This window comes from Petaurus breviceps, unplaced genomic scaffold (assembly GCF_028583685.1).
Source record: "Petaurus breviceps papuanus isolate PSGF00001 unplaced genomic scaffold, PetGlider_PUasm1.0 185, whole genome shotgun sequence".
Lineage (NCBI taxonomy): Eukaryota > Metazoa > Chordata > Mammalia > Diprotodontia > Petauridae > Petaurus > Petaurus breviceps.
The window spans coordinates 40,540,966-40,551,779 of NW_027185797.1; the positions used below are offsets into that span (position 1 = coordinate 40,540,966).

The 10,814-nt window shown below is 51.7% G+C and overlaps 1 protein-coding gene across 2 annotated transcripts in view; it reads right to left on the reverse strand.

Moving 5' to 3' along the window:
• RTN2 (reticulon 2) overlaps positions 1–7,417 on the reverse strand; it is a 14,372-nt gene extending 6,955 nt beyond the window's left edge. Inside the window, exons 1-5 of one of the 2 annotated variants that reach the window (XM_069089044.1) lie at positions 7,344–7,417; positions 6,363–6,407; positions 5,484–5,924; positions 5,016–5,285; positions 222–429 (exon numbers count right to left, since the gene is read on the reverse strand). In XM_069089044.1, the coding sequence (XP_068945145.1) occupies positions 222–429; positions 5,016–5,285; positions 5,484–5,924; positions 6,363–6,407; positions 7,344–7,377 (998 nt within the window). In that variant the 5' untranslated portion in view covers positions 7,378–7,417. The remainder of the gene's footprint in view (positions 1–221; positions 430–5,015; positions 5,286–5,483; positions 5,925–6,362; positions 6,408–7,343) is intronic. The other variant, XM_069089045.1, reaches the window with a different exon arrangement.
• Between the last annotated feature and the right edge of the window lie 3,397 nt (positions 7,418–10,814).

Below are 10,814 nucleotides of genomic sequence, written 5' to 3' on the forward strand. Positions count from 1 at the left end.
GCAGCTGATTGGGGAGATGGGGACGGGGCAGAAATGAAGGAAGATGGGAAGGGACTAAGGCAAGGCTCGGATACTTTAGGGGGTCAGGGTTCAAGCACTGTCTAGGATTATCAATCAAGGATGCCTGGTTTAAGGTGGGTTTGTGTGTAGGGAGAGGCATGGGTTGGGATCAGGTTTAGGTTCAGGGTTGGAATGAAGGTCAGGGCTGAAGGGTATCTTACTGGAAAGGGTTGGCTCCATCACCCCGGTGCACAGCCTGCAGTGCCTTGTGGTAAACCCTGAGAGAGATGGTGATTGCCAGCACGGCCAGGGCTAGGTGGGAGGCCACAGACACAATGCTGAAGTGTAGAAGGCAGAGCAAGGAGACCATAATGCCTGTGAAGACCACACCTGACGTCCTCGTGTCCCGCCAATACAGCAGTTCTGCCACTGTGGAGACAGGAGGTGAGAGGGGGGCTCAGAAAGTACCTCCCAGTCCCCACCCCCTCCCAGATGTACCAAACACAGAGACCCGATTCATAGTGATACAGTATCAAAAAAACATCAGATCTGGAAGGACTCAGATATTATCTAGCCCAGCTCCCATTATTTCATGGTGGGTAAACTGAGGCCCAGGGAAGGGAATTGACCCACTTCAGGATCAGTCTTATAACAACTGATTAGAATGACTAAAAATAACTTATTTGGTGTCCTGAACAGGAGGGAAGTTATAGTAATAATAGCTAACATTTATATAGCATTTTAAAGTTTATGAAGTGCTTTAGATATAGGACCTCATTTAGTCCTCATGACAGCCCTGAGAGGTAGGAGCTATTATAGATCGTGGAATAACAGAACTAAGAGGAAGCCTAAGTGCCATATAGTTTACTCCTAAGGCTAAGATGAAGGTCACAAGGGAGCCACCTGGCCTGGAATTCAGTTCTCCCGACTCCCAGGCCAGGGCTCTTAACCTTCCCCACATCTTCTCCCTCTCTCTATACCATTCAATCTCAAGATCAGTCACTCAGATTTAGTATCCAAATGAGGATCAAATTCTGACTGGAGCACCCTTTCTCTCTCTCCTATTGACTCTGTCCAGGTCACAGATAGAGTATCCTCTAGTCCTGGCTCTACCCCATGGCCCTTGATAGCAGCCTGCCCAAGCCCCTGCCCCACCTGGGCATAAGCACACCAGTCCTTCCTCCCAGACTTAGATTACTTCCTCTCTTCCCTATTCTGAACTCCCTCCCTGAGACCCCACTTATTTCATTATGATAGGACTTCTCCCACAAACAAGGAGAGACAACTTTCATGGCTGTCTTCCAAGTGCTCCATCCACAATCTTGTTTTCCTTCCCAGACCCAGAATTCCCATAACAGAACCATAGAAGAGAGAATGATAGAACCTTAGAACACAGAACAGAAAGTATTGGAGCTGAAAAGGACCTTAGAACACAAGAGACTGAAAGGCAGGGTGGGGAGGAATATAGAATGTCAGAACTAGGAGAAAACTTGGAACAGACCATCAGAGTCGAAAGGGGTCAAAGAACACAGAATGTCAGAACTGAGAAGGACCTTCCAGACCATGCATGACCAACTTCACAAATTTTGCAGATGAGGAAACTGAGACCCAGGGAAGGGAAACTAAGGCAGGATCAGACATGGAATGGGGGGGGGGGTGCCATCAAAGTCTGTTAAATCCCATGGCTGGTGTGAGGGCTAGGACAGTGGGGGTGGGGTGGGGAGACAGGGGCTGCCAGAGGTGGAGACTAAGTTTAGGCTAGACTCGGGGGAGTGGTGGAGGGGAGCCGGTGTCTGATTCCCGCAGCTGTCAGGAACCAATCCTTCCTCCCTCCCTCCCCCACTGAGTGACAGCTCCATCTGTCACCCTGGCAGGGAATGGTGCCTCTCGGAGAGGGGAAAAGGGGCCCAGTGACCCCCTGATCCAATGGCCCTGGTGAGGGATTTGAGAAGAGGGCCCCCTTCTTCCATAGGGTCTCCCCCAGGGGCTCAGTGGACCCACCCTCCTCCGTATGGTCCATAGGACGAAGGGGCTAAGGGGCTGCAAGGGACCATAGAGCCCGCCCCCTCCCCTCCTTTGGGGAGGAGTGTCTCTATGGAGAAACTGAGGCCCAAAGAGGGGCAAGGGCCCATCCAAGCGCACACAGCAGACCATGCTCCCCTCCAGACCCCCACCCATCCCCACCTTTGCTGCCTCCCATCTCGGCGGCCGGGGGTCAGGGCGGAGCAGCAGCGGTCCTCGGGGTATGGAGCTCCAAGAAACAAGGGGGGAGGGGTCGGAGTGGAAAGGGAGGGAGCGAGGGAGGGGGCAAGGCAGGGGGCGGGGCGCTCTGAAATCGACCAATAGCTGAGCCCGGGGGCCCCCTAGCGGAGACGAGGAAAAGGCTCACGGTGAGACGGCCCGGGGGGCCGGGTCATAGGTGGGAGGAGAGAGGCAAGAGGAGCCCATAGAAGGTAAGGGGGAGAAGCTCCCGAGGGGGCGGGAACTTCTTTAAATCAGCCAGTGGTGGCCCTGCAAGTTCTCGGAGCGAGCCAATGAAATGCGAAGAGGGACCAAAAGTTGGAAGGCGGGACTATTTAGGAAATAAAGAGACCTGCCGGGGGAGGGACAGAGTGGGGCACTGCGGCAGCGGAGGAAGGCGCGGAGGGGGCGTGGCTTAGCAACCTCCGAAGCTGGACGGGGGAAGGGCTGACCGAAAGAGGAAGGTTTTAGGAGAAGTCTGAAGCAGCGCCTTAAGATGAAGTGAGAGGGTAGGAAGTCAAAGGATGCCAAAGGAAAAGGGCAGAATGGAGGGATATTAGTTCTATCCAGCCAGTGCACTGGAAGAAAAGGAGTCCAATGACGGGAGAGGCACGGGGTGGGCGTGGTCTGTATAGAATCAGCCAATAGGGACGCTTTGCATCACCCAATCAGAGGATGAGAAGAACAGGGGGAGGAAGGATTTGTCCTACCTAGCCAATGATGCGTGGCGCCCCCTGGCGGGGAAGGAAGGAAAGAGCAGGAGAGTTGAGGGGAAGGGAGAAGGGGAGAAGGGGACAAGTTCTATTTATAACTAGCTAACGGTGGCACTCCAGAAAAAAAGGAACGACAAAACAGGGAGATGGGGGGATGCAGAGGAGGGGGCAGGCTCTACCACTAACCAATGGCGACACTGAAGGGCTACGTAATGGAATCAAGTAAGGTGGGATAGGGAAGAATCATCCCATCCTTGCCTCTCTAGCGCCCTTGGCAGGAAGATGGCCAGTGAAGACGGGAGGAGACTAAAGGGAAGATGGATGGACTTGCCAATGGACCAAAGTTATGATAGCCTCGAAGAGGATGGAGATTATTTATAATTAGCCAGTAGAGGGGTCCCTGTGGGGGAGAATAGGCGAGAGGAAACAAATAGGGGACGAAAAGGGAAAAGAGGGGAGGAAATTACAAGCAACACCAGTGTTACCCTCGACTCTACTCTCATCCCACCATGTCCATTTTATTGTCACATCTTGCCATCTCTACCCTCCCAGAATCTTTCCTCTGTATCACCTGGACACTCACCCATCTGCCACCCAGGTGCAGGTCCTCATAATTTTATTAATTTTTTTTTTTTTTTTGGAGAGGGGAAAGCAAGGCAATTGGGGTTAAGTGACTTGCCTGAGTTCACAGAGTTAGTTGAGTGTCAAGTGTCTGGGGCCAGATTTGGACTCAGGTCCTCCTGACTCCAGGTCTGGTGCTCTATTCCCTCATTACTTTATACCTGGCCTATTGCAACAGCATGCTGGTTGGTCTCCCTTCCACAAGTCTCTCCCCACTCCAGTCCACCATCCTCCATTTGGCTGTCAAAGTGATTTGCCTAATGCAGAGGTCTTACCATATCTTCCCTCCCTATTCAATCAACTCCAGTGGCTCCCTCTTGCCTCCTTGATCAAATATAAATTCTTCTGTGCATCATTTTAAACCCTTCACGACCTGCCACCCTTCCTACCTTTCTGTTCTTCTTATACCTTTCCCCTTCAATATACCCTGGATGCTGTGACATTGACCTACTCGATCCATTTCTAGACTCCATGTCTTTGCAATGGCTTGCTCTCATGCCTGAAAGATTCTGCCCCATGACCTCCATGACCTTCACCTCTTCCCTGGCTTCCTTCAAGACTTATCTCAAGGACCAACTAGGTGTCACAGTGGATAGAGCACAAGTCCTGAAGTCAGGAGGACCTGAATTCAAATCCAAACTCAGATGCTTGCTAGCTGTGTGACTCCGAGTCAGTCACTCAACCCTGATTACCGCCCCCGCCCCCGCCCCCACTAGACTCCGCTCAAATCTCACTTTCTACAGGAGTCCTTTCCTTGTCTCTCTCCATCCTCTGAGATTACTTCCACCTGCTCTGTATGTATCTTGACTATAGACGGTTATAAAATGTTTTCTCTCTGTAGAATGTGAGTTCTTTGAGGTCACTTTTTCTTTTTTTGCCTTCCTGTGTATCCCAGCTCTTAGCCTAGTACCTGTGACATAGTAAAGGCTGAATTAATGCTGTTGACTGACTGACTGAATGGGAAGTGGGGGAATTGGAGGAGGAGAGCACAAGAAAGGGAGAGGGAGAGGACTGGGAAAGATAGAAGATAGTAGGAGGAGTGGAACAGGGGAAAAGGAGAAGGGAAATAGAATAGAAGTTGGGGCACAGGGGTAAAGGATGGAGAGGGCTGATGATTTACGGATAGGCCAATGAAAGCACATTCCTAGTATTTTTTCTTCTACCCTTAACCAAGATTGGATTTCTCCTCCCATATACTGCCTCTTCAGTCTCCTGGTCGTCTTGAGAGTGTTCCTTGAGTAATGCCACCCTTATCATGTCTACAGTATTCCCTGCCTCCCTAAAGAAGTACTGACATTTAGAGCACCCATCTAGCTTGGTCCAGGAGTATCCTGGGTACTATACCCTGTCACTCTTCGCCCTTAGGTTTCTTCCAGGAAGGCGAGGTCTCTATTTCCCGCCTCCCCAAGACAGTCCCAGGTCGCAAAGACAAATACTTACCTAGGACATGAATTTCTAGAGTGATCCCTGATTGGTCCGAGCTGTCCAAGCGCTGCCCGGTGATTGGCTCCCGCTCAACTGTTCCCCACTCCTCCCCCTCCTCTTCCGGATCTTCCTCCTCCCTCCAAGAGTTTGAGTCCCGAGATCCCAGTGAAAGAGGCGGGGAAGGGGTGTGGGTCTGGAGGGCTGAAATTCCTGGACGTGGGCTGATATGTGGCCTACAGACCTCAGGCGTCGAGGGGTCAGCTGGGAGACGTGGTGCTTCCAAGTCTTCCAGGCAAAAAAGGAGGGAAATGAGGCTATGAGCTTCTCCTTAGGGATGCACCTCCCGCCCCCACCAAGATTGGCTCGTGCTCAGAGCTCCTCCCCCATCTAAAAATCTACGCTGCTGCCCCCTCTCCCCTGCCTTGCCTCGAACCCACCTTCAGCTAAACCTTAAACCTCCTCCACCGTGCCCTTCTGGCATACCTTCCCCAGCCAGTCTGGGCTCCGGTCCGCCCTCTTCCTTCTCACCCTCGTCCTCCTCCTCCGAGGGGCTACTGGTAGACTCCTCCGAGGCCTCCAGCCCCGACTCCCAGGCCAGCTGGTCCAGGCGGAGCCGCAGTTCGGCCTGAGGAGGGCCTTCCTGGGCAGCCCGTCGTCCAGGCTCTGGAGACTGGCTCAGACTGGGGATACTCTCCAAGCTGTCTCCCAGGCCCGATGGGCCTGGTTCACGGGGCTCAGAGCGGCCCGAGGGGCGAGGCCGGCGATGGCCGGAGTCCCGGCGATTGCCCCCGGCTTCGAAGGCGATATAGGAGAAGGTCAGCTCTCGGGGTGTCCCCCAGTCCTGCGACGTCGTCTCCTCCTCCTCCTCCTCAGAGAACTCCCGAGCCGTGTGCAGCTCCCGGAAATCCGAATCGTCGTTGCCACCTGGAAGGACACCGGCTTTGAATGGCTGTCCCCTTAGGGCCAGTTACCCACCATCCCTAAACTCCAGATTCCCCTCAGAAGATCCCCCCCATGCTGGCCAGATTTTAGAGAAGGAATGAAATTTACAAATCACCTAATCCCACTTCATTTTTACAGGTGAGGCAACTGAGGCTGTTTCCTTCCCCAAGTTCAAAGCAGGTTACGACCAGAGTTGGAATTTCTTCTCAGCAGCTTCTGATCTGTCTTCTCCCCATCCATACTAAACGGCTATGATTTTATCCGCCCCCCTCCCCCAGTAGTTCCTCCTCATTTCTCCTTAGAAAGTAAGAGCATACCGTGAGTCACTGACTCCTCTTCAGAGTTCTTTCCACTCCCGCCCTCATTTAGCACCCCAGAAATGCCCCTGCCATAAAGGAAATGGAAGTCTACTCTACTCACCATCTGTGGAGTCAGGGGTGGAGGAGGCAGTGGATGGTGCTTCTTCTAAGAAAGAAACAGAATCTTAAACACAGCCCAGAAATCTTAGACACTTATAATCACAAAATTCAATCTTGGAAGCTTGGAATCTTGGAATTGTAGACTTAGAATTGTGGAATTATAAAAATTTAGACTTCGGGGATTTTAAACTTTGAGAACCTTAGGATCATAGCATCTTAGCCTTTAAGAGTCTTAGTGCCAGAAGTGAGCCTAGAAAGCAGAATGTCAGAACGAGTCGATACTGTCTGATCCTCTCCAGTTTTATAGATGGGGAACGGAAGCTTGTAGAAGAATATTTGCCCAAGATTACACTATAAGACAAGAGTGATCCCGGACTAGAACCCAGTTCGTGTGATGCCTCTGTGCCGGCAAAGGGGGTGGGGAGTAGAGGAGTGGGAAGCATCTGACACTCCCTTCTCCATACTAGAAAAATTAATTCCAAATCAATCAGGAAAAATGGGGGGGGGGTGGAGGGATTTTTGGAACGCGGTCCTAAAGCTGGAAGGAAAGTGTGGGTGGACGAGACTGCCCCTTAGAGGCGGTGGCCTGGGATTTGTCCCAGGGAGTCCTGGGAAAGGGAGAAGGGGGAGGGATGGGGCGGGGAATGGCAGTCTTCCCCTCCCCCATTCATCTTAGGCCTTTCCCTAGGATCAGCACCACGGCTCGGGGACAGCTCCGGGTCTCGCCTGGTCTCTCTCGGTCCCTTTCCGTTCTACTGGCTGGGCCTGGCTCTGGACTGCCCGTTCTGTTTAAAAGTGGAAGGCGCTTAGAGATCATCGAGTCTAACCCTTTCATTTGACAAAGAGGGGAAACTGAGGCCCACGGAGAGCTACATTAGTTGGTTCTGGAAGGGAATTCTTTCTTTGTCCTTACCCCATCAACCCCGGGAATCCCCTCCCTTCTAGAACTGGCACCCCTACCCCAGGGACTGGGGGGACTCACTGCAGTGGGCGAAGACAGGCAGCACCTGGCCCATGGCCCCGCCCGGGCCCGCTCCGGCCGCGCCGCCCAGGGCCCGGGGCCCCTCGTGCTCATCGCCCCGGCGCCGCCCCAGCCGCCGCCATCCGCAGACCGTCGCCACCTCCCTCCCTCCCTCCCTCCCTCTCCTCCGGGCCTGGGCGGGCGGGGCCCCGAGCTGGGACCGAGGGGAGTGAAGAGAAGGGGGTGGGGGGACTGCAGCACGAGCCCCGGGCCGGGGGCGGGGCTTGGGCTGGGGGGCGTGAGCAAGCGCGCCTGCGCGAACTTGGAGAAGGGAGAGGGGACTGGGGAAGACAAGGAGCCTGCGCGAGTCTGGAAGGGGTTGGGGGTGGGGGGGATAGGAGATGGGGAGGGGAGCGGGCTCTGCGGAAGAGGGGGTGGAGCAGGAGCCGTGGAGGGAGTGGGGCCTTCCTAGGGGCGTGCACTGGCGGGACCTGAGGTTCGAACCAGGGAGAAGACCGGGAAAAAAAAGACTAGGAAACTGTATGACGGCTGGACTAGGCCTGGAGGAGAGAAGGAGAGGCCCGGGGGGGGGGGGGGGGGGGGCGCGGGGGGAGCGGATCCTGGCAGAAAGGCGGAGAACCGAGAGGAGCTGTTGCCAGTTCCTAACCCTTCCGAAACTCGCCATGCTGGGTGTGGGAGGGACCGGGGAGCTCGGGGGGCGTGGCATCCGGCTGGCGAGCCTGGGAGGCCGAATGCGGTGTAGACCGGAGGGTGACAGCCGCCAGGGGGAGCTTGCACACTTTCATTCATCCGCTAAACTTTTATTTCGTGCCTAATAGGATGCCCGGGGAATTGCATTAGGCGCTGGCGAAAACACCAGGTTTAAATAAGATACAGGTCGCTGCCTTACGAGGGAGATCACTGTAATCTTCAACATTGTCTGATAAGTGCAGTAGAGAAGGGCAAAGTTCTGAGTGAGGCCCTCCACTAGGTGACTTTATTGTGAGGGAGTCAATAAGCCACAAAGCACTGAATTTGAAGTCACATGACCCATCTTCAAATCCTGCCCTTACACCATGTCACCTACACCATGTACAAATAATTTCACCCCTTAGATCTCAGTTTCCCCATCTGTAAAATAAGAGATTTGGACTAGACAGCCTAGAAGTCCTTTTTGCCTCTTGATCTTTGATTCAAGGAGGAAGGCTGTTTCTGAGCCTACAAGGCAGAATCTTATTCAATAGAATAATAGACTCTTTAAGTTATAGACCCTTAGAAGTGTAAGTCAAAATAAAATTTTAAGCCTTTATATTCACCTGAGACTTACCATGGCTCAGCTAAGGTAGTACCTCTTCCAAAAAGGCTTCCACAATCTCAGCTTTCCCCAGCTAAAAGTATTCTTGACTTCCTCATATCATCTTCCTAGAGCACTCTGTTTTCATATCTCCATTTATCTCACAACACACCCTATTCTTACTTCTGTCACACATTAGAATGTAAGTAAGCTCTTTGAGGGTAGGAAGTGGCTAATTTCATTTTTTTTAAATCATAGTACCATAGATTTAGGTTTGGAGCTGGAAGGAACCTTAGAAGTCATCCAGTCTAACCCATAGTCCAAAGACAGATCAAGTAGCTCCAAGGTCACAAGGCTAGTGGGGTTTGGAGGCCGGGTTTACACTCCAGAGTGCCTCTGACGGCCCATCATGTCATGCAGGTCCCCCCTGGGTTCTGGAAGGTTGTGTTAATGGCAGTTGGTATCTGAAATTCTCTACCAACCTGGAAAGGCTGAAGAGTGAATTGGTTGTATGTAGATTATGTATTGAAGCTCTGTTGTCTGAGCCAAATAATTAAGTCTCCTTTTCCCCCTTCATCAAGCCTAGTTCAGTTTAGAGAGCTTGAAAGTGATGAGGAGGACTCTACTCAAGTTATACAGAGGGGTTTCTGAGTTGTGTGCCTAGAGCAAGGACTCACAGCACTAAAATTACCTCCCTTGAAGTGTTTGAGCCCATGTAGTCGTTGTGACTCCCCCAGAGCTCCTTGACCTGGAATTTAGTGGGCACTTAGTTTTTGCTTAACATAATCTAATCTTAGGCTTTTAGGACCTTAGATTGATAGAACCATAAGATCTCTGAGGCATAGAATTTTAAGACAGTAGAAAGTTGACCAAGAAACTTTTACTGACCACTTCCTATGTGCAAAGCCTAAATGAGGAAGTGTTCACATTTGGACACTTTAGAGGTCCCTTTAACCTCCAATCTTCACTTTCCCACCCTCCCCCAAAGCCCCTTGGCCTGGAACAAAGCGGGCCTGGAAGGGAAGAGAAAGCCCTGAACTTCTTCATAACTAAGGTCAGCAGGCCTGAGGCAGAATTTTGCTTGGTGTTAGACTGTAAGGTCCTTGAGAAAAGTCCCTTTCTGTCTTCCCAGCACTTAGGTACTTAATAAATGTTTATGACTGACTGACTCCTCCCTGGGCTCTGTCACTGCTGAGGACTGGAGCAGAGGAAGAATTACTTAGACACCCCCCCCTACCCCACCCCCCACCCCCCCATGAAACTGACTAGCCTTGTGGAAATAAAAATGATTAAGACTAAGGAGGGGACTTCCCCTTTTTCAAGTTCCTCTGTAGTGAGGGCATTTGAAAGAAGGAGAAATGTGAACCTTTTAAAAAGGTACAGGGAAAGGAATCCTAAGATTCAGAACCAGGTGAAGAATTTTGTTCCCTTAGACCCCAGGGAGGGGAAGGGATTTCCTAAAGGTCACCCAGCAAGTTAGGGTTAGAATCCTGACTTCTCTGTTTGGATAGATCACTAGACCTGAAGTCTGGAAGACTTGAGTTCAAATCTGTCTTTGGATACTAACTAGCTACATGACTCTGGGCCAGTTACTTAACCCTTAACTTCAGTTTGTCTCAGTTTCCTCAACTGTAAAAAGGAGATAATAACACTACCCTCCTGACAGGGTTGTTGTGAGGATCAAATGAGATATTTGTAAAGCACAGTTCTAGGCATATAAATGTTTAAATCCCTTCCTACCCCACCCCCTTCCCCTTAGAGAGAAGATATGATTCAATATTGTCCAGATACCCACCAAGCAACCCACAGAATGACTAGCCAGCAGAATCTTGTGAACCAAAGAAGACAGATCTCTGGAGTTAAGAAGCATTAAGTGCCTCCTAAGCCTCAGGGAATTTGCTAAGTGCTGGGGTCCTCAAAGGGAAACTGGGTTCAGGACAGAGAGTTTCCCACCCTACAAAAAGTGGAAAAGGGAATGAAGACCTGCTGCCTGAGAACCAGGCTAGTTTGGAGAGAATCATGACCACCCTGGCCACAAGGTCAGGGAACCTCTCCTAAAGTTCTGTAGGGAGGTTTCTGAGCTGTGTGCCTGGAGTAAAGACCCACAGGGGTGAAATCATATCCCTTGAGGTACTGAAGCTTTGAAGGATATGTGTGTGTGTGTGTGTGTGTGTGTGTGTGTGTGTGTGTGTGTGTGT